The following is a 23,540-nucleotide window of genomic DNA, read 5'->3' as shown; positions in this document are numbered from 1 at the left end:
GGAATACCTGGAACCAGAGCCAGGGACAGGTCACAGGACATCAGCAGTGCTTCCAGCACGTAAAAACACCGATGCGAACACACCTTAGTTGTCGAGTGACCTAAACCCAGAACACTGCGCAACAGCCATACCACAGCGCAGGCCTGGGTGCCTTTTTACAATCAAGAACATCAACTGCCAAAGAAACACCAAGTGATGGCAGGAGCTGGTTTAGTGTTTTAACAGTGGCTCACGTGTTTTTGTTCCTCCCGCTCTGCTGTCAGCAGTTTCTTTTGAAACTCTAGTGAGCTGTCCCACTTGAAGGCCCAGAGGACACAGTGGTCCCAGGGCCGCACGGCCCTTGCAGTGGTTTGAAACCCTGGGCACACAATCACACCTCCATGAACAGCTTTCCCCCATTTCTTCATGCCCAAACACCCCACGTGTCTGCAGTGATGCTGCAGGCTCCGAGTCCTTCCCTGGGTGTCATGCCCCTGGCTCCAGCCCACGCCCTGGCACTGCTGGCTGGCACACAGCTCGGACAGCGCGGGGCACACACCACACACACCCCTCAGTCCAACACAGACACCTTCAATGGTCATTTAAGGACACCACATGCCTCTGAGTGCAGGGCTGGGAGCCAGAAGGAAGCTGCACTGGAACTGACTCACTGCCATCCCCATGCTCTGCCCAGTGTACACAGCTGCAGTGGCTGGGAAGGGGTTACCCATGGAGGCCACAAAACCCAAGGGACTTGATCGAGAAGCACCACATCTACATACAGATGAGCTTTACAGACAATTCAGTAGCACAGTCAAGGACATGATCGGAACCAGAGCCTTATCCCAGTCAGCCAAGCCAGGAGACAGCTCACAAGGATTCTCTGCAGGAGCCAAACACTTGGCAGACAGCTCCAGGTCAGCACTGATGAAGATTATTCCAGACAAGGTTTCCCAACACCTCCACTTCTCATCCAGTCCATTGCATCACTTCGAGTGTTTACCTCAAGGCTTTAACTACTTCTGAAGTCCAGTATTCAGCTGAGGGAAGACAATGTAACCCAGTTTAACCCCAGAAAGAATGAATGTGAACAAACCCAAGATGGCAAAAGGCCATTGAGTACAACTCAACAGCAAACTCTACTGTATTCACGTTTCCTTCTCAGCATTTGAAAAGAGCATAAAATGTGTGTGTCTGCTGAGTTTCTGAAACATTCAACTTGATGTTAACACAGGATGTTACAGCACTAGCTGGTCAACACACACTTGACCCACGAGCTTCTATTCCAAGATGCTGACACGGGAGATGTTTTTTTCCACTGGCACCATCCAGTGTTTCAAGCATTCCGGTACCAGGATCTCTTTTTCCACACATGAAGTGCCTAAGTGCCCCAGTGCTGGCTATTCAACTGTGCTTTCTTCTCTCTCTTTCACAGGAAGCTTGCAGTGTCAGGTTTGTTTCTACCAAATGGAGCACTGGAATTCCTCCTCAAGCCAGTTCTCTTTTCCAGCCATCTCAAGCCCTAAGCCATGATTATTTTCCACAAACATTCAGGCACAAGGGAATGTGTGTAGCAAGTTTATAGGCAGCACTTGTGAGAACACTTTTAACAGGATACACACCAAGGGTGAATGACACTAAATGCTTCTGCACCGCTTCTCTATCCAGCAGCCCAGGAGGAACCCAGGACCACATCTTTCACGCTGCTGTTGGCCCTCCGTGCAGCAGGACAAGGGGCACACATGTCCTTAATGTGCCCCCCTGACAAGAACAGGCACAGAAGCTTTGGCAGATGAGCAGCCTTAATCCACCCAGTTTCAGGTTTTCCTTCCCGGTGATCCTTGCAGCAGGGGCAGCCTGAAATGCACTCTCAGCTCCACAGGGAATACCCCAAGGGCTCACAACCCACAGCAGCCCATGGACCTTTCCAGTACTGATCAAAGGTTTCCAATTCCAGCCTCTGCATCTCTTGCAACACCTTCCCAGACACATGAAACATACCTGCTGACCCTTATTTTGCTGGACTGCCAGCACCTGATGTTACACTGAAAAATGACACACGATCTTCATCCTTTTGCTGCTATCTCCCATCAAACAACAGGAATTGGTTAGGTACTGAGTGAAGTGCTACTTTCAGCAGAGAACCCTTAAGCCTCCGTAACAACAGAAATGCTCTGGGTGACTCTACTCAGCCAGAGCCCACACACACCATTGAGGAACGTGAGTCCCAGGGCACAGCAAAGAAAACCGAGATGAGCAATACCAACACTTGAGCTGCAGCTGCGGTCAGTGCAGTAGAACACATCTTCAGTAAGAACTGTCACTTTTCAACATAGTCAATTTTATTTACTTGAAAGATTCTGTGTAATAAACATCAACATTTCATCCCGTTGTAACTGGAGAAGTCAAAAGTCAGCAGTCAGAACCCTGTGTGGACAGTGCTAACACACCTCATATCTCACAGACATCGTACAGTAAGGAAATCAAACTTGTGTTCTAACAGCATTCGGAGTGTCTCACCTAAATGGCACTGGAATTGCACTCAGGGTATTAACCCCCTTTTCCACTTGCATTCAGTCACCTGCCCCTTGATGCCCTGAGTAAGGTACACATGTGGTTTACTTCTTGGTTACATCTTTTACAATCACAAAGAACAAAGCAGAAAGAACATGTTACACAGAAATGTTTAGTACAGGAAGAAATCAAAACATCAGGGACATTTGTCAAGTTTTCTCTAGAAAGTTTTCAGCCAGAAACACATCTAACTCACAGCATTCTCCTTTTCTTAGTCGGCTCACACACTTCACTTCAAGGCATTTCCAAGAACAGTTCAGTGCAGAAAACAAACATCTTTGACAAGAGTATCTTTAAATTTGAAGGTTGATCAGATCCGATTTGTTCGCTAAGTGCAATTCACTGTTAACAGACAATCAGCAATACCTTCCTTGAAATCAAGGCAGTATTTACTCTTGTTTATATTCCAGTTATGAGTCCATAGAAACAAAGGTGAATGAAAAATCCAGGTTTTTTCCCAACGCCACAGGTCCCAGCTCAACACGTCCCAAGTCAGTCATGACTGAATTTGGGGTCTTTCCTCCCCTTAATAGAAGGCATCTCCCTTTGTATTTTAGCATGTCAAGTCTTAAGGCTTGGATTCAAAGTAACCAAAACAAAACACATGATGTGATACAGTCAGGCCAATTGTTACAACCTAAGCTGTATTATAACTATCTGAAACAAAAGCACCGAGCAAATACATTCCCAAGACCTCCCGCGAGGAAAGCAATCAAATCATCACTAGACACCAGGGTACAAGCACTCAGCAGGAGACTAAGCACCTGGCAGTCCCCATGTCACATGAAGGGTCACCACTCCTGTTCGTTTTGCATGTGAATCCAGGCTCACCTACAAACCAAAGCAACCCCTTGAAGGAAGACTCCAGGGAAAACCCTTCCCAACAGCACCTATAGAGCAAACCTTTCTTCACTCAAATGGCTTTCACGTGGCACTGAACTACTGACCATGAAAACGATGACAGAAGGCAAACTTGTCCTTTCTTAGTGAGAGACCAAGAACAGAGACCAAGAACAGCGACCAGACCCAGCAGAGGGGATCGAAGTCTAACATCGGGAGCAGATGTGGATGCAGAGGGATTTTTACCAACTGCCTTGCAGAACACGGCAGTGTCACCCTGGTCACCATGTGCAGTACAGGAGCACTCGTGGGCACTAGGCAGCCCTAGCAAAAGGATCCTGAGGAACGAAGATGAAAGCAGAAGGAAACGCAGCTGCTACCGTCGGGTGACCCCAGCCGATGTATTTTAAGGCATGTTACCTGAGCTTTTGAGCGTCGATAAAAACAGTCTTTCAAAGTCATACCAAGGCACCTTTACCACACAAGCACTCTCAGCCACACCTGGGCATGTGCCTAAGTGGCTCCAGAAGCTCCTTCTACCACTTGATTATCACGGAGGTTTTACTTTGCCACAGGTACGAACATAAATATTAAAGTGCTGATTGACCACATGTTAGAGCTGTTGATTAAGTTGCAGGATGCTGCAATGTCACCGTCCCAGTCAATGCCCACATACCATGGTATTTCTACTTCCATCCGAGGTAAACACAGTCAAAGCTGAACTGAAAGGCAATAGCGAATGCTCACGCTCCCCTCCCCATGTGTGGCTAACCCAAGATGTTTGGTTTTGACTCAACTTGTACCGAAACTGTGCATTAAATGAAGCAGAAGCTTCCAGTCCTAAGTCAGCTGGAGGACTGAACTAGAGACAGTGTGAATCTGAAGCAGACTACAGGCAAGTAGCCAAATCTGGCCTTAGCAAGCAACTGGCCTTTTGCAAAAGCACCTGTGGTCCTGCCCAGGTGGTGCCCACACACTGGTCCAATGGAACAGCATCACCAAGGCTACGGTCTGTCACCACACAGGTACCAGGAGCTGGATGCACAAGTGCGATTTAACGGGAGGTAACCAACATAACAAAACATCTCTTGAACCCGTGTGCTGTGAGGAGGCAGCCAAGCCCTTTTCTTTGGCCACGTAACTGATGTAACTGCAGACTTCAACAGACACATACATACACCCATGTATGTATGCATACAGCTAGAGGAATGATGTTACAGATGTAACTTGCCTTGGTGAGCAATGAATGGAACTGAACCAAAGGGATCCTCGGGAGGACTTGTCTGTGGAGCAGAATGTGGCTCCACATTCTTATCTGAAGATGCTCTCCTGTCCACCAGCCTGTCTGTAAAATACAAAATGAAACAGAACAAAAAATAAAATAAAATAAAATAAAAGTGGCAGGTGTTATGCCTATGCAAAGCTATCTGCTGTACAGGTGAGGGAGGAACACACTCTCTATTTCAGGGGGTTTTGCAAAGAAAGGCCGGCAGGAAGCACAGCCCTTTGCTGCACAGCTGGCCTAGGCAGTTCCCTCCTGCTGTACAGCCTGAGGAGACAGGCAGAGTGCTGGGTATGCTCTGCACCCACACCTGTCTCTGAGGGAGCACCACGGTGATCCTGGGCCTCACAACAGTCTTTGTGCAGCTCTAGCAAAGCTGGGTTGGTATTTTTTCCTGGTGAGAAAGCTGCCACGTTTTCTTAGCTCCCAGTTCTGCACAGAATATTAAGTGGTTACAGGAGCTGTTTGAGAAACCCATTTCTTCACAAATTCCTTCAGAAATTCAGCATCACATGCTGCCTCTGGCCCACCACTAACAGTAATACCAGCAACACCAACAGAGAAACGAGAGCATACACCAGGAGCTCCAAGCTGTCCCTCCTGATCACAGCTCTCCACAAAGGCTCAGTGCAGAAACCTCTAGCCAAATGCACATTGCCTTTTACCACAAGTGGCAGCTTTTTAGTAGGAACATGTTCACCAAGTGCAAGCAAGGCGAGGTCTGGGAACTGGATCCCTCTTTACATCACCCCAGCAAGGCCCATCCCTGTCCAGTGACATGAAGCTCCTCAGCCCCTGAAATCCCGTGGTAACATCAGCCCGAGCAGGGGCGACACCTCCACCCCCGACACAGCCTGTGCGTGTTGAATTACTGCCACCAGCACATTAGCCTTAAAAGGACAGATTTTAAAACATAGTCCATTTCTGTATAAAGCATCAGCTCAACAATGCCAGCAAGGCCCATCCCTGTCCAGTGACATGAAGCTCCTCAGCCCCTGAAATCCCGTGGTAACATCAGCCCGAGCAGGGGCGACACCTCCACCCCCGACACAGCCTGTGCGTGTTGAATTACTGCCACCAGCACATTAGCCTTAAAAGGACAGATTTTAAAACATAGTCCATTTCTGTATAAAGCATCAGCTCAACAATGCAAGCCAGGCTTTTGGAAAGGAAATTTTTTTGAAAGCTACTCAGCACCACAGCATGGCAAAAAACCAAACTGACACAACACTACGCGAGTTACAACGTATGGGACAGCAACTGGGCTTCATAACAGAAAAATATAGCCATTTATCAAACCTGGGTCTGCAGTTCTCCCTCCTCCACATCACAAAAGAAATTACTTAGCAGTCAACAGTGTTTTTTCCTTGTGAGAGATAACCTACATCTAAAGAGAATTCAGCCTGAACCTTGATATGTATCTGAGGAAATTCCAGGAAGTATCATACAGTTAAAGACAATTTTATAGGGACAAGCCTTAATTGTACAGTAAATCTCCCAGTTTCTCATTATCTAGCAAAGGCTGAGAAAATATCACAGACAAAATTAAACATAAATATTTCTGGTTCAACTGCAGCCAAGCTGCAAGGTAAGCTCAGGTGACCTTTGGCACAACAGCCTTAACATTGAAAAGCAAAGTGGAAAGGTCTTCGAAGGGTCTGATGTGTGACTCCCTGTGTCCAAACACACACAGACAAGAGCCACCCATGCTCCCCTTCCTCTGGGGCGCTCGCAGCACCCAGGGCCTGACAACAAGCAATCCTGCCCTCCAGCGAGCTGCTGGCCAGGGACCTGGGGCCACTCCTGCCTTTTCTGCCTCCTAGGGACTGGAAATTCCAGCAGTGGCTACGATTAAGCAAAACTCTGTAATGTTCACTTTTTGGATGCAGCACATGAAGTGCATTATCACACCCAGCAATTCTGTGCACGGAACTACCCCGAAGAGGTGAGCCCCCAGTATGTCTAAGCAGATCGAGTCTTTGCAAACTCCAAACTATTTTCACACCACTAGTACACAAAGTGGATAATGGGATTTAAGTATTAGTTAACTGTTGTTTCTGCAGCAGATTGAGACACAGCACTTTGGGGCATTTAGCTCCCAGGTATTCCAGCCTTGACCCCCAAGTTTAACTGTCGGTACACAACCTGGCATTTCCACCCAAAGGGCTGGCCGGTCCTGGCACAGCTGCCCAGGGCAGTGGTGGAGCCACCACCCTGCAGGGGTTTACAGGATGTGTAGATGTGACACTTAGTGGCACAGTTTAGTGGTGGACTTGGCAGTGTTAGTATAGGGTTGGAGTTTTTGACATTAAGGGTCCTTTCCAACCTCAACAAGCCTCTGATTCTCTATTTCCCCAGCTTACTACAACCAGCCTGCTGATCTACTCCAGGGAAGTGCATTTCTTTGTATAGCATTTCCAGCTTTTTTTGTAAAGCCACTTGAAGCATGTCCTTGTTAATACCTTCTTGGGTACTTGCATGCCTCCGAAACTTGTGTCTTAACCAAAATCAATGAGCAGTCCAACAGTTACAGATGCTCAAAACGGGTAACGTTGTGCTGACCTTTTGGTACAAGCCAACCTGGAGATTCAAAAGACTTCAGGCCTCATCTGGAAGCACGTTACCTGAAGACACTCAACTCTACTACTGGGGTGGTAGAATCAAAGCCCAGACTTGGGTCTGGGAGGAATGCTGCAGCCATTTTCCCCAGCTAGCAGTGAGCCGTTTGACTGTAAATGTCTGCAGGCTACGCTCACATCTCAACAACAGGAGTCTGACTTGATCCACACTGGATAGAGGTGAAAACTATCACCTACAGTTTCACAAAGCAACCCACCCAGTTACTTTCCTTGAAGACTGACAGGTAATGTGCACACCTTGTTCAGCTACACCGAAGCACACAGAACTCCAGTAAGAAGACTCAGCTGAAGGCAGAGGTGTTTTTTCAGTTACTTGAAACTCAGCCTTCCTGCATTTCTAATTGCAAGGAACTTGCTGACAGACAGCCAAGTGTACACAATCTGTTCTTTGATACTGTCCCATCTTCCAAGTCCCACTGACAGATCTGATCTCCACACAGCCAGCTTTCACAACAGCATCTAGTGAGAACGTGTTAAGCAATTAAGAAGAGGAAGCAATTCCAAGTAAAAACCATGGAGATAACTGACTTTAGGAGGAAAAAGTTTATTCAACTATTGCCATGTCAGAACAACAAAGCAGCCCTTACATGTAGCCACTCATCAAAAAGGACATTACAAAACATTAACATAATGTAATAGATCAATTTTCTTTCAGGCATTTTCAAAGGACATATCAGACCCACAGAATCTTCTGCTCTCTGGTGTGCAAGAAAAAAAGCTGGAGAGGAAACAAGCAAAGCAGCCAAACTTCTCTTCCCATCTGACAACATACCTGTGCTGTTCAGAGCCTCTTGACAGTGAAGGCGACGCAAGCAGCATTGAAGAGCTAAGATAGTACCATTTCTGCAGGAACCGAGGCAGTAACTACCAGTTTGAGGTGGTGAGTTCCTATTGCACACATGGCCAAAAGAAGAGGAAAGGAAGAAGACAGGCCCAACTGTGCCCTCAAATGCTCAGAAAGAATGTTCTGTACACAGCCCGCACGGCCCTCAGACAAGCAGGTGGTGGAACTGCAGAGCAACTATAGAGCCCTCACTTACTGGGAAGCAAAGTAAGCCTTCAGGCGTCCCTTACTTGATCTTAGCAGGTCAAACTCTCTGTCCAGCAGCTCCTCCTCTGTCAACTTGGAAAAATTGTCCTCTCCAAACGGGTTCCAGCCTGACATATCAGGTGGGTTATTGATGCTCTGCTTGGGGTAACTGCCAATTGATTCAGCAACAGGAATACCTGACCTGTAAAGGCAGTCCGAGGGAGCAAATAAAGAGCAGCATTACAGGACTGTTCACCAGGGGCAAAACAGGCTTCATCATGTCAAACACTACACACAGGCAACACACATGCATTAGCAGCCCATCCCAAAAGCATCTGACAGCTCATTTATGGGAAGTCTAGTAGGAACCTACATAAATACATAACCCAGTTCATAACATCAGTGACACTGGACAGATCTGTATATTCTAATTTTTAAATCAGAAAAGGAGGGTTTTTTTATTCCACACACTGTTGTTCCTAAGAATTCGTGGGAAAGGCCTTATTCATTACCCTTTACTAAGCAAGGGAAGGTTCACAGGCCCCCCCTGAGGTGTGTGCCAGCATATTACATCCTCAGGCCAGACTGCTGATCAATACCTGCAGGAGTCAGCAGACCTAGCAAATAAATGTCAACTATAAAGCTGCTCTTCACAGAGTGCCTGAAATTCCCTTCACATGCCCAAAACCTCATTCAACACAGGCTACTGACCATCCCAAGCAAAGTGGTTAGCAGCCAGTTCCTGGAAGAAGTCCATGAGCATGAAAACCTTCAAGGAGTTGTACCAGGCTCATCCGTTAACAAGTTAAGCGTCTCACTTTCCTCCCAAAATATCCCTTACCACTGAACACCCACTGTCCAACTGCTTGAAGTAATACCTTGCTATCCAAGCGAGTAAGGTCTGAGGAAAGGATCCAGCAGTGCTAACCACAAGCAGAGATGCAGTAAGCACCCCTGGGTACACTCACCTGCCTGCAGGGTGGGGAGGATCTGCCACTGTTCCAGCGTGCACTGGGAGGGAGCCAGGGTAGGAGATTAAGGCTGGTGCGAAGTCTTGAGGAGAAGTGATGTACTCGGGGGACTGTGCCTGCTGTGAGCGCTGCTGGGCCAGCACCTGCTGCTGCAGGAGAGCCTGCTGGTACTGCTGCACCTAGGGGGGTGGGACTGTGTTACCAGACACACACGGGGCAGCGTGCACCCCTTCAGCCCAGGAACAGTGCTGCTCTGGCCGCCGAACACGGCGCCCGCGCTCCAGGACGCACAGGCGTGGAGAAACTGCTCCGACAGGTCTGCGGCACTGCTCTTCTGCTCCAGCATATTGCCACTTAGCTTTGGGGAATCACTGCAACTGCAGCACCACTAAATTCCTTTGCATCATACCCTGTCCTTAAGTATTAGTACTCAAAATCGCAGGACAATTTCTCCTGACTTTTGCAAAACAGATTTCACTAGTTATCTTTCTTGCCTTTAAAGCAGGAATTTGATGCCACCAAGTCTTCTGGCACTTTGTAGTGTAACACATTTGCTGCTGAGGTCACTACTGGAAACCTTAAGTACCACGTGTGTTTCAAATGAGCATTTACCTCCTTAATGAAGTTTGGAACATATCTCATCTGATTAATACACAAGTGCAACTTCAGATAAGCTTTCACAAGCTAGTTTGGATAGATTCTCCCAAATTAATACCATTTTAGATGCCAAACTTCACCCTATTTACTGTGTCCACAGGTCATTACTCACACACTTCTCTCACTGCATCTTCACAACAGACTTAGAGACACCACCCAGATTTTAAGACTAGCGTTTCTGTTCCCTTCTTGACGTACCGTGGCAGGATACTGTGACTGGGCAGGCTGCTGTTGGTACATAGACTGCAGTAACAGCTGCTGCTGGACCATCTGCTGGTGCATTGCTTGCTGGTACTGGAGTTGGAAAGGAAAAAACAGCTTTGAGAGGCCATCATCCCCCTTCAGGAAAACCCAGATATTCCAAAGAAGCATCCAAGACGACATCACTTGGGACTGCACAGTATTGTCTAGTTAGGATGTCACATAACCAAGAGCCAGCTTGCAATTTGGTCACTGCTTTTTAATTGTTCTATGTCTGGAAGCTTTTTCCTTCCCCCTCTCCCCATTTTTAACAGAGAATAGCATTCAGCACTGGTGCACGTAGGAACATCTACTGCCAGCACAGCACAGTCACCTAGACAACTCCTAACGTTCACCCCAAGCTCCTTTACACACAGATAAAGCCTTTATTTGAGCCACACAGCAGGGATACAAAGCAAGCTGGATTCAGGGTCACGCTGCGAAAACAAGACAGCGCAAAGCAAGCAACTTTCCAGGAAAAGCATCAGAGTCCATGAAAGGACAAAGCCAAAGTCACTGGAAGGAACAGGAGCCATGATCTCTTTCTCTCTCTACTGGCAGGAAAAGCTCAGGCAGCAACAGCAGAAATACTTCACTACCACACGATTGCAAGCGTTATTAACCAGCACAAGGTGTCTCTCGGACACCTGAGTACCAGCTCTGACTGTACCTGCTGAATGTAGGCCTCCTGCACGGTGGGCTGGTGCTGCAGGTGGTGCAGCTGCTGCAGTCTCCAGTCTCCCTGCTGCAGCTGCTGGAGCACCCTGTGCTGCTGCGGGGGGTGCGGCGCGGTCCCGTGGGGCTGCGAGGCGTCTTGTCCGGGCCCTGGCCGTGGGGTCCCTGCGACAGACAACACTGCTGACACCCACATCTGCAGGCCTGAGCCACAGAGTGCCCTGCCCGGCGCGCCGGGGCGACACCGGCTGCCAACGCCCTTCCCAGCCCGACAGCTCGGGCAGCCACCAAATCCTTCCAGGCCTGTCAGTGAGCCACTTCTACTCCTCTGGTCTGGCAGCACAGCAAGCTGGTTCCAGACCTCTGCCTCGAGTCACACACTCGCAGCTCAAACCCTGACTCGGGGCACACAGCTTTGTATGCATCCGACACAGACATATTTGCAATGTTCCTCCTTAAGGGGACTAACTGGCTCACCTGTCAACTCCACGAAACTGAACACCTGATTGCCTTCGCAATTCAATTGTTTCTGCAGCCTTTCAAGTAAACACTTACTAACATAAATCAAACTCTGGCATGCTGTGTTTATGTTCTAAGTGCCCAGGAATAATCTGTTCCTTGTTATAACAGGAAAAGCTTTCCAAGTTGGGTGCTATTTGGGCCCCTTCTAGCAAAAGTTTTTTACACCTGGCACACAAACAAACGCTCTCAGTGCCCTTTAGGCTGGAGGTTTTCCCAGTGCCATCCCTGAAGCTTCCCCTTCTGTACCGTAGGAGACACATAATAGCACCAAGTGCAATAGAAACTTTCTAGGTATAAATGACAACTATTTAGGCGAATATTTATCAGAGCCTTAACTCTTTTTGAACGAGGACAAGAAGAATTCATAAAGGATTTCGTGAGACCCATTTCACTGGGCTGAGTCTCCCTCAATTACTCCTGTGCTGCCTCTTGCACATACAGTGCTAGTTGAAAGACATCTGTCACTCATTAGACAGTGACATTTCTACACAGTTCCAGCCTACAAGTACCACCAACATACTGCTGGCATCTCATGGCTTGTTGAGGCACGGGAGAATACTTCTCCTCCTACAACAGAAGCAGTTTGCTGCAGAAGAGCTGTGTGCTTTCTGTGAATTATTTGAAAGTCCACACTGAGCATGAACTTCTCTCAGTCTGCAGCATGAAAGTTTGCTCAAAACCAGTGTTAAGCACAATAGAAAAACACCTTCTCTTCTCAATAATCTGCATTTAGCTTTTGTGGCACCTCAAGCACAACTCACACATGTCGAGTCTTTGAGAAATAATGGAGATTTGGGTTTGGGTACATAGAAGAGAGATGAATGAGAGTTTTAAATGTTATCCCTACAAGAGCAAGAAACAAAATCAAGGCAAAATTGATCGTTCATTTCTTTCGGTTCGCCCCTAGACTGGGAGTTACCTTTCAGCCCACGACTGCCCAGCTCCCCAGGAACCTGCACTTTGATGGGCGTCGCTGCGCTCTGGATGGTCAGCACGCTGGAAGTGGCAGTGCTCGAGTTGGCCTTTGGTCTTTGTCGTGGTGCAATTGAGGTTTCTGTTGGTCCAACAGCATCTGTTATTCTGAAAGGGCAAATTGTGCCAGAGAAGACCGATCAAAACAGACTGTTTCTATTTGCAATTAGACACACTATCTCTTAACAGCTCAGTTATGTCTTAACCGTGCGCTGTTCTACTTCTGAACTGCACTTCAGCACCCTGAACTGGCTCCCTAAAACCCCAGGCACTCCCACGGCAGCCATGGGCCATGTCACCATTCAGGAGGAGCAGCCTTATGCCCAGGGAGCCTGTGGCACTTCCCTGCATGGGCTCCCCTCGGCACACGGAGGTCGCGTGCTGTGCTTGCAGTTCATCTGGATCTTCTGCTACTAAAGTAATACTTCATATATTAACAGACATTTGAAAACAGCTTTCAGACCAACATGTAGCTCAACACTATTTGCAAACAGACACCAACCACACCCTCTGCTCACCTTGCTTTTATTTGGCTTTTCCTAGCAGCTGCCTCACTAGCTGTCATGGGTTCAGGCAGAGTTGAAGGGACAGGAGAATTCTTGGGAAAAATAAATTGGAATACATTAAAAACCCAAAATCCTGAAAGAAAGAAATCATTACACATTGCAGAGGAATACTTGGGGGCACGACTTGCATGATGAAAGCTTCATGCACAACTCACAGCTGTAGATTAACAGGTTTAATTTAACAGTACCTCTGTGTTCTCTCATCTCTTGCAGAAGTAAAAGGAGGACATGACTGGTCTAACTGCTCTGCCAGCCACTTCACTTGACTGACACTACCAACTAGCAATAAAGGCCCATGTTTTCCTATGTTTTCTTGTGACTGCAGAGACTTACTTCAGCCCCAAGTTAGGGAACTAAATCAAAGCCCAGCCTTTGGAGGAAACAGTGTGTTTCCAGCTCTTCCACTGCAACACCAATTCCAGAACACCACACAGCATCCAAAGCTTCCTCGGGCCTTCAGCTTACCCCCATCTCAAATTCCTCAGGGAATCACATCATCTAAACCATGTTTTACCAAGGAAAATGCAATTTTGGGGGAGGGAGGAGAAAGATCATCTCTAATGACAAATGCACAGAAACAAAGCAAATCTAAACCTGGTGACAAATAGTAGAGACAGTTAATTACCAAGTACTTCAACATTTCCTGATTTATTTTAACCCATGTTTCCAAAAGGCAACACTCACAGTTACTGAGCACCACCTTCTTCAAGGATCAATGACAAAGGAATTCCAGGGTATCTCAGGAGTTCACTTCTCTGCCTATGAAGGCAGAGTTTGCTATAACTGACATCTGTTGCCAACCGAGTTTTGAGAAGGATTTTTCCTGATGCTTGAGACCCACTTTATAATACCCAACATAACTGAGGTGCCCTCAACTTCTGTTGCCACAATAATTGGATCTGTGAAGGAGGTGATCTTTAAGACAAAGTTCAGACTTCCCAAGTTCAAATTCCCATGGAAAGCAAGGGCAGGAGTATAAACTAACCCAAGCACTACTCTGTTTGCCTTCCAGTTCCTTCCAGGGGCTAACGCAAGTGCTAAGGATGAGTAAGTAAAAGGGTTTATCCAGAGCAAACATACATGCTCCTGACATTAGAGTTACAGCACTAAACCTGCTGTAGTCTACAAGTTTTGGTTCTGTAGTATATTCCATACTAATTGTATTGCCACAAGAGACAGCCCAGGGCTAACACCCTAAGTCAGGTCTTGCTGCAGTATCCGTGCAGTTCACGAAGCTAAGAACACAGTTGGTCTGGAGAGCTCATACTGCTTGTACACAATAGCAGCTGCGAGTGCACTCTGCACTGTTTGGTGCTTGGGAACCAGGTTTATGATCAAACTGAAACCATCTCTCACCTAATGTGACGCATTGCTCAATGCTAACTGCATAAACGCACCGAAAATACAGAAAAAACCAATACTACTTACATTAATATTAGACACTGGACAATCCTTTTTGGCAATTTTAAAGGCAAAGTAAGATACTTGAAAGATATCAGGTCTCTGCTCTTGATCTGGTTCAAGCATATATCCTGTAAAAACCAACAAGACCAAGTTATCACGGCTAGATCTCACAAAGGTCTCGCTCTTTCTAGCTAACCTGCTCTAAGTTGAAAACAAAGACAGCGGAAAATACTGATGATCCCTGTAAACATTAGCACCTGCACCTCTGTGCCTGGGTAACAGATTAATTGCAAGCCTCAGAGCTGCTTCCTGTCCAAGGTTTCCTCTCATACTCTTTGTGCTTTCCAGCTTTTGCTGGAGTTCATATCTGACACTTGGGATTGCACAAACCTTTGCAGGTTTTTGTTCTGTTCTAAATCATGAAACTACTATAAAATTCTCCCCAGTACAATTCACCTCAGCATGCTGATGTTGCTACACTAAACTTACAGTTCAAATTCACCCAACCATAACTGTCCAACTTGGATAACAGTCTGACATTCCATGAAAAATACACACTTAAGAGCAAGAAGGAACTATGAAGAAATAGAGCTAAATAGTAGGTAAGAGCTTCTCTTTTCCCTCCTCCATCCTTTTGTGGTTTGCAGCCACATAAGGAAAAGCAAAAATCATCCCTGCGCCCCAGAGAACCAAAGAGCTCCCTGAACTTCAACAACACCCTTCTGAGTAGAGAGGCACAACTGAATCTGGCAGGTCTTGGCACTGTTTGATTCTGTTCAATTCTGGAGTCACCATCTCATCCATAAAATGGCCAGAACGGAGCAGGTGATTTTCACACCTCGGCTGTGCAGGAGCAAGATGTGCTCGTTCTCATTCACAGTTTGCTGTGGGTTTCTGAAATCCCTCTCCAGGCCGTCCCCCCAGGCTGCACCCTGGGGCACAGCACTCCCTGAGCAGCAGGACGAGCAAGCCTCCCTCAGAGGCCAGAGCAGGAGTGGCAAGGCAGCTGCAGCCAGGAGCAACTCCCCTGTCCACTGGGACTGCACCGCCAGCCGTCTCCCACCCGCCCTGCAGACCTTGAGTGCTGTGCTGGCTCAGCCCAGAGAAGTGCTGAGCTGCCCACACACTCACGTATCAAGCAGTGGATGCCGTGGGAGTATCGCGAGTTGTCTGGGATGGTGAAGCTTCCGTCACAAATAGCGACTTGGCTTTCTCCGAAGGGAAGGGAAAAGAAACAGAGTTTGTACAGCAAGCAGCCAAGGGCCTGTAAGAGACAAACACAGGCAGTGTGAAGGGAGGAGAGTGAGCCCCTTACACCACAGAGCAGCACCAACGAGACACAAACTGCACCCTGGCTATGGCTGATGCCTCCCTGTCGTGCAGAAGCTGCACCGTGACACAGGTGATGTGATGAGCAGACACGTCAAGAGACTCCAAGAGTTGCTTTTCCACTGGCTCCTATGACAGACAATGATCTACAAAACCAGAGCATACCCTGGGAGCTGCGTTCTCAGTGCCACGTCACCCAGAGACACCACCAGCCTTCGCACTAAATTTTCTTCACTGCACATCACCTAATAACACCTTTCTGGATCAAACTGCCAACAGGTTTCCATGAGAAGCTACTGGTGACTACCAAGCAGCAACCAGAGCTGGCAAAACCCAAATAAATTTTAAATCATGTCCCCCTTCCTTCAGAATAAAAATCAGACCATTTACAGAAGACACAACTCCCCAAGATCTATGCTATATTCTGCCTTCTATAGCTGCATAATGCATTTCATTTTCTGTTGGGACCTGGCTAGCAGAGGAGCTGTAACTTGACCAACAGTTAAAGGAATGCTTAAGCAATTAAAATCAAGACACACAAATTAGGTCTTGTTTATATCTTCACGCATTCCTGTGTCTTCAATCCACCACTTTATAATGGTCTTGTTTTCCCCTGCTGCCAGGGTTTTTAGGTTTGGTTTAGTTTTACTGTCTTACAGATAAGTCATTTTGCTAACAAGCTAAAATAGTGCTGTTATTTAGACTCTCATGGACACTGTGTAGCTCTTGTTATCAGTCTCCCAGGATGTGAGAGCGGGACGCAGCTTAAAATTGTAACCTATCATTAGTAAGAACTGTACACAGTGACAAGTGGAGCAACTGATCCAAAGTTGTGTGCTCAGCGTGTTGCTGCAGGTACGGGAGACTTTATACTATAAATACTGTTAAGTGCCCTAAATAAAGTTGGTTATCAGAGCATCATATTGGTATGCTGCAGTCTGTCCCTCGCAAGGACGCCAACAATTTTCCAGGAATTTATTCTTCAGACAATGTTCCTCTTAATTCCCCCTCCTTAGTTAGTTCCATGTGTCATACTACCTGATTTGTTTGCTTACCCAGATATCTGCCTTGGTAGTAATTGCCTTTCCCCCATACAAATTGATCATTTCAGGAGCTCTGTATGACAGTGTTGTGTACCTGGCAAGAGAAGCGAAGAGGACAGGTGAAAACTCTGCCTGGCAACTGAGTGTTGTCCCCACCTGCCAACACACACCAATCACACACGTGCCTGGAGTCGCCTCATACGATCCAAGTCATTTACTGCACTTGCAGCACCACAGAGGATATCTGGAGCAGCCACATGAGACTATTGTAGGCAAGAGTAAACAGTAAGTCAGCTAAAATTTGCTGTTAGTGTCATTTCCCCAGAAGCATGTCCTTTTGCAGGAGTCGCTGCCTGTAAGCAGCCAGTCATTTGGAAGGAGAAACTGAAGAGTTCTGCAAGGGCTTTCCCTGTCACATACTGAAACATACAGGACTTCAAAAAACACCTCAAAGCCACTGCTAAACTGGCAACCCAAACATTTCAGAGCTGGAAGAACACCCTGTGTCCCTTTATAACTTGAGAACAATTAGCCTGTATTTGTTCCTCTGCAGTAGTTAGCCCAAAGGGGTAAAACCAAATCAATACCTGTTTTTGAGAGTGTGTCTGCAGTAAGCTCTGAAATATTTTCTGATCAGTCTCAGGAGAAGGAACATGGGCTCTGCAACTGAGACTCTACTTCTAATGCTTACTGATGGCAGTCCCTCCCAATGCTTATTTACATCAGTTATCTCATACCATCAGCAGTATTAAATAGCATAGATTCAAAATGTCCAGCCCCTGAAGTGGCCAGTAGCCAGGTATATTTCTGAACAATTCAGTTTCACCACAGCATGCTTTTTTCCCCACAGTTTTATTCTTAAGAGTCCCAGTTTTGGAAAACAATCTGTGAATAAATGGAAGAAATCCATTACCAAAGAGTTCTATTCTTTTACTGCATTTATGCCAAAATTCCAGATCAACCGTTGAGTTCAATCCATATTGATAAGCTACATGCACACCACACAGAAGTTTGCTAGCAGCACAGTCACTGCTTGTGGTAAGTCACACAAAAGCAAACTTACTTTTTAATTTCTTCCTCAACCATATTAACCCCATCTTTTTGGGGATTCAGGTACTTGTTAGTGGCACTACCAAAATCACAGAGAACATAGTTCCCATTATCGTTTAACAAGAGATTCTCCACCTGGAAAGGGAACCAACACAGAGAAAAGTCAGGTTGAAATCATGGCATTCATTTCCAAGTTGTGTTACTGCATGTTCTCACGTTCTCACACAAAAGCAGGAAGTTTCCAGAAAAATCAATTGATAGACTTAGTTTGAGCAGTGTGTTGGTTTAGTCTCCACGAACAGCAAGTGCTTCCCAAACTAGACGTCAGCCGTAGGGAAATATCTCCTGTATTCTCCAGCCTTTCCAAGCAGCCAACTGATTTCACCCTAGATCTCCTGCGTGTTCCATTCATACCTTCAGGTCCCGGTGAACTATAGGCGTTTTGCACTGATGCAGCCGAGCAACAGCCTCACAGGAGTCACAAAATATTCTCAGGACTTCCGACTCCGTGAAGCCCGTCTGCAGGCGCTGGTTCATCTGGTTCACAACCTGCCCAGCTGAAGAAACAACAAAAGTTTTTTTACCTAACTCCTATCTGGTGCAGAAGTAAGGACCTATTTATATGAAGCCCACAAATAAGATGCAAGGAAATTTTCCAGTCACAGCATGTGAACAAAACAAACCTGTTCTCCAAATGTGCACTCTTGTGTCATCCTAGACAGAAAAATTACTGGTTCACATGAACACCAGTAAGTCCCTATGACTGAAACATTTTTGGAACCAGTCGTTGCTGACACAAAAAGAGATCCATCACATCAAGATGTTACCTCCAAAGTGTCTCTTGCATTGGGATCCACAGCTCAAGCCCTGTCAGCCAACCAAGCACATTTTAATTCATGCTCTAGACACCCTCTACCTTTGACTTTGAGAGACAAAGGGAGTGAGAAAAAGAGAGGGAAAAAAAAAGCCCTGAATCCCACCCTTGAATAAAAACCTGACTTACCCCCTTTATAGGTTTTTCCCTGAGATTGAGAATCAATATTCCCCGTTTCTTGAAGGAATTTTACCAGATAATACTAGGATCTTCCTACCACAATACTCACTGCACACCAAGAGGTGAACCAAGACTCTGATCTGCAGGGCCTTGGTGGGCATCCTGTCACACAAGGATGGCTCAGACAGAAACAGCCTAACACTCCCAAGTGCTGACTGCTGACGTCCACGTGGCTCTTGACCACGGTCATCAAGCAAAGAGTACTGCTAACAGGGAGGCAGAAGTGAGCTCCCACAGGGGTACAGAAATTCACCCGTACAAGCAGAGTAGAGGCAAAAATGGGCCCACTGGTTTTCAATTTCTCTCCTTATTCCCTTCCCCAAAAGGTACATCAACCTTGTTTTTGGCCTCTTATGGTACAGCCTGCACCAGCTGCAATGCCTGCTGCTTCTCCTGCAAATAGAACCCCCACACACCTCAGCTCAGAGTACTCTGTAAGCCCCACAGACCACAGAGTGGGTTTTCTTTCTAGTCTCAGTATTTACTTGGTACTACAGCACTTGTTCCAGTGTCATCACCTACACGGGTTAAGCACCATCTCATATTGTGAGGCCAGTGCCTAGTCACCCTGGATCTTAGACAAACTTCAGGAGTTAAACTCTACGGCAACTTCATTCCAGTGCATCTGTAAAACCACATGGGTTTACATACTGTTTGAAACTAAGTTACATACACTTGTAGAAATAATTTCCCTGCTCCTAGCCATACTCAGTTACAAAGTCACGTGAAACTGACTGGCACCTTTTCCTCAGTGCTCAACAGCTCAGTACCTAAATAACCACAGCAGCAAAGCAAGAACAGCTACTTGCATTCCAGGTGTGACACACACAGGTGAGCCTCCTATATGAAGAGAACACTTGTAGTAAATCCCAGGTGATCACACACTTTCCCTGCATTTCCTCTGAACACCTAGGAGCTGAGTCTTACCTCGACAGTACTCCATGAGGATCAGAACCTCCCACACATTATCACCTATGGAGTTAACAGCACAGTCCAAGTAGCTCACGATGTTCTTGTGTCCAGACAACTCTTTCTGAAAAAGAAAATGCACATTACATTTTATTATCAGAAAAATTAAAAGATAATTTCAGTTGCCACTGCAGCTCTGGAAGAAATTCCTTCTGCTTGGGAACCAGAGGTACTGATCAAAGTGACTGTGGTTACACATTTTTAATAACTGCGTTACAAGCCGATCACACACCAACCCTAACCCCAGCATCAGTTTCTGAAGCTAATGGTGCAAAATCTGGATCACAAGGTCAAGAGCAGCAGCGCCCCAGAAGCAGCTTCCACCGAGGAGCGTTCGGTGTGCACACAGGACAGATGGAACAGCTACAAGGAACAGCCTCCTTACCATAATGGTGATTTCCCTCTTGCACGTGTTGAGATCCGGCACGTTGTTGACACACATGCGCTTCAGCGCGCAGCGGAGCCCGCCGTGGGTGCGGACCACGAACACGGTCGAGAAGCCACCTGCAGAACACAAGCACAGGCCACTGAAGCCACTGGAGGTGGTTGTTCTCTGGCCAGCAGCACTACATGCTAAGCAATAGGTAAGAAAGACTATATCAGTCATTGAGAGATGAGCAACAAACACTCAAAGATTAGCTACTGCAACCCATTTCTTTCGAGTCAAGTACTCTTGACAAATCTGAAGGCATTCTCCAGATCTCCATCACTTCTAAACCCCCAATACTTACTTCATCGAGGGTAATTAACAGTAATTCCCTAGAGCTACACTTTAAAATACAAAAAGTAAAACATTAAGAAAAAAACTAAGGCTTGAGAGCTACTGAAAAAGTCATGCAGCTTTTGAGGTTAGCCTGAGGACAGGTAGAGCCTCCCTGCACTCCCAGACAGTGCCAGACACCAGCTCTAAACAGGTGCTTTTATTTCAACCCCTAGAGAATATGCAGTGTCGAATCCAGCAGTTCTCACAACCCATCCCATCGGGAGCATTCTTAGTCCAGCAGTGGCATGGACTGGGCACCACAGCTGAGCCCACCTCTCAGCATCCCACTGTGAGGGGGCTCGTCTCTCTTCTGTGCTAGAGAAGAATCACAGAGGCAGGAACTACACACACAACCAAAGTGGAACAGCAAGCACTGCCAAATGCTCAGGCAAACCAAAGGAAAAACAGCACTCTCCCCTTTCATCTGTCCTCTGTTAGTCCTGCCTGCTGCTCAAGGCCTCGAGCAGGTTACACTGGCATCACCTCAAGATGCACAGCTTTCCCACAATTTTGGGCAATCAGCCTCATGGAGGAGGCTCATGTCAATCCATGCTTTCCCTAATTGACTGCTGTCTGATCCTAAGCCAAGCAGCACCACGGGAACTCGCAGCTAGGCCAGGAGCTCAGGTACACAAGCAGGACAGAAATATGCAAATGGGCACGATGAGCTGCCCTGATAACCAGCAGCCCATTGGCACACCCAGGTCTGTGTGCCCTGACAGCACCTGCGGGCAGCACTCAGCAGCGTACTGCGCCCCGTTTGACGCAAGCCTCGTGTGCCAGAGCAAACAGGCACATCAGCACTTCCTCACGCAGCTAGGATCCATGAAGGAATTTCTCTGGAAGTCTAAACATCTGTTATTTTTTAACTTAATTCTTCATTTAGCCAAATGGGATGCTATGCTATGCCTTGCCCTGGTTTACCTAGGGCTTTCCCAAACAATGCACAGGACACTCTGAACTGCTGCTCGGGTTCTAATGCTGAGCTCCATCTGGGGCTGAAATGATCCAAGAGACCTCCCCAGCACCAGCCTGGAGAATTATGTCAGAGCAACGTACAGACCTTCACTAGCAGAGCAGTTTTTGCATTATCCTTGCACTAAAGACTTGTTTTTTAAGCACCAAGACTTGACCCAAAATATAAAGCAGTACTTCAGGTAAATCACGAGAGTCACAATTAGAAGATGACAATCACTCCTTGGCTTTTTAACCAGTCTTAAAGCCCTGAAATTCTCTCTGACTAGCAGGAGGACAAGAACAGAACGGCACATTTCCCGTTTCCCCGGCAGCTGCGCTGCAGGAAGCCGAGCAGACACACCGTGTCAAACCACCAGCGCAGGAGTGCAGAGCCCCGAACGCTCAGCCCAGCGCTGCTTCCCAAGTAGTGCAGAGCCCCGAACGCTCAGCCCAGCGCTGCTTCCCAAGTAGTGCAGAGCCCCGAACGCTCAGAGTGCAGAGCCCCGAACGCTCCGCCCAGCGCTGCTTCCCAAGTAGTGCAGAGCCCCGAACGCTCAGCCCAGCGCTGCTTCAGCCGTTAGGTGGCAATGTCAGCCCGAACGCGAACCCCAGGGAGCACTGAGAGCAGCTCTAGGCCTCACTCTGCCAAGGAGCAGAGCTGTGACCTTGACTGGTTTTCCATCAGTAAATATCACCGCTATAAAAATCCTCTCCTCAAAGAGCCGCGGGGCAGAACTCTGAACACGGCCAGCCCGAGTGAACTGTGTTTGCCTCAGCACGAGTTTCCTCACTGTTTCCCTTCCTGCTCTCCCCCATCCCACGGCAGTGTGTGAGCCAGGGGCTGCTGGGGACTCGCCTGCTGGCTGGGGTTAAACCACAGACCTCGGTCTCCTTCAGGCTTTTATTTCCACCAAACTCACCCAGGACTTACACAGGACATCACACTGCCCTTTTCCTTGGAACGCTTGCTAAGAAGCCTTTCTATAGCACCTACAGACAGATAAGCCAGTAGATCCTTGGCAGAATTAAAAACTCCTTACAAAGCTCACAACTCTTCCTCACGTTGCTTTCCTTGAACCATCACTTCTGCCACATTAAGGATCCACTTTCGGGATCTTATTATCAACTAACTAGCAATGTTCTGGGTTTTTTTCTGGGCTGGGTTTTTGTTTGTTTATATGTTTTTAATGAAATTTCACATCAGCAACCTCTGTCTGTGTTCTTCCTATCCATGTTTAGGGTCAACCCTGACTACTTTCACAGGCCTCAACATTCCATTTACGCTTTACCACATTACATTCCTGAAACTCCAACCGGGAAACACTGTAGCTGTCAGAATTCAAAGTACGCTATTTGCTTACTCAGGTAGAACAAAATAAGGCTGAAAAACCTTCCAGCACCTGTACCTTCTTTCAGAGTGCTGAGAGCCGCTTAGTGGAGACAGTCTAGAAGAATAGCAACAAACGTATTCTGGGTAAAATTAATCCAATTTTAGACAGGGACAACAAGTTATTTTGAAATCTTTTTTTTTTAAACATATAGAAGCACCACATGCCGCTCCTCCAAGTAGTGAGCTCCTTGACTATACATTCAGGTCTCAAACAGAACTTGAGGAGCAGAAGGTTTTGACCTGTACAGTAGCACACAACCACTGCCCACACTTGTAAAAGCTGGACCAGAACAGGAGTTTCTACAGTCACTCTCAAAACCAGCAAGGTATAAAATGGTTCCCTACAAAGCCACTAAATCTTGGCTGAGTTTTTAGCATCCATTTCCATTCAAAGTAAATACTCAAAAATGAGTTTTGATAAAGCTAATCATTTTCAGGTACAGTATTTACATCTGCTGTTCCTGTACATTCCTGAACCTGATATGAACGAAGAAATACATGTGTAAAACAACACTTCCTAGTTGTTATGTACCTACACAATCTGGTCAGTTAGGTATTTAATAACTTCTGCGACAACTCAATCTAATCTCGAGATAAAAAGGAGATGTTTTGCAGACAGACCCTTGAGCTGTGA

General features: G+C 46.8%; 1 protein-coding gene across 1 annotated transcript in view; it reads right to left on the bottom strand.

Annotated features, from left to right (window-relative positions):
- Positions 1-20,295, bottom strand: part of BMP2K (BMP2 inducible kinase) — a 26,129-nt gene extending 5,834 nt beyond the window's left edge. Inside the window, exons 1-14 of the mRNA XM_009072684.1 lie at positions 20,182-20,295; positions 19,755-19,860; positions 18,188-18,330; positions 17,787-17,908; positions 16,736-16,817; positions 15,483-15,615; positions 14,376-14,479; positions 12,900-12,979; positions 12,329-12,489; positions 10,883-11,052; positions 10,171-10,266; positions 9,313-9,494; positions 8,389-8,546; positions 4,625-4,738 (exon numbers count right to left, since the gene is read on the bottom strand). Of these exons, the coding sequence (XP_009070932.1) occupies positions 4,625-4,738; positions 8,389-8,546; positions 9,313-9,494; positions 10,171-10,266; positions 10,883-11,052; positions 12,329-12,489; positions 12,900-12,979; positions 14,376-14,479; positions 15,483-15,615; positions 16,736-16,817; positions 17,787-17,908; positions 18,188-18,330; positions 19,755-19,860; positions 20,182-20,238 (1,708 nt within the window). The 5' untranslated portion in view covers positions 20,239-20,295. The remainder of the gene's footprint in view (positions 1-4,624; positions 4,739-8,388; positions 8,547-9,312; positions 9,495-10,170; positions 10,267-10,882; positions 11,053-12,328; positions 12,490-12,899; positions 12,980-14,375; positions 14,480-15,482; positions 15,616-16,735; positions 16,818-17,786; positions 17,909-18,187; positions 18,331-19,754; positions 19,861-20,181) is intronic.
- Between the last annotated feature and the right edge of the window lie 3,245 nt (positions 20,296-23,540).

Source organism: Acanthisitta chloris, unplaced genomic scaffold (genome assembly GCF_000695815.1).
Source record: "Acanthisitta chloris isolate BGI_N310 unplaced genomic scaffold, ASM69581v1 scaffold18414, whole genome shotgun sequence".
Taxonomy (NCBI): Eukaryota; Metazoa; Chordata; class Aves; order Passeriformes; family Acanthisittidae; genus Acanthisitta; species Acanthisitta chloris.
The sequence above is the reverse complement of the archived record's forward strand: the minus strand, read 5'-3'. Positions and strand labels throughout refer to the sequence as shown.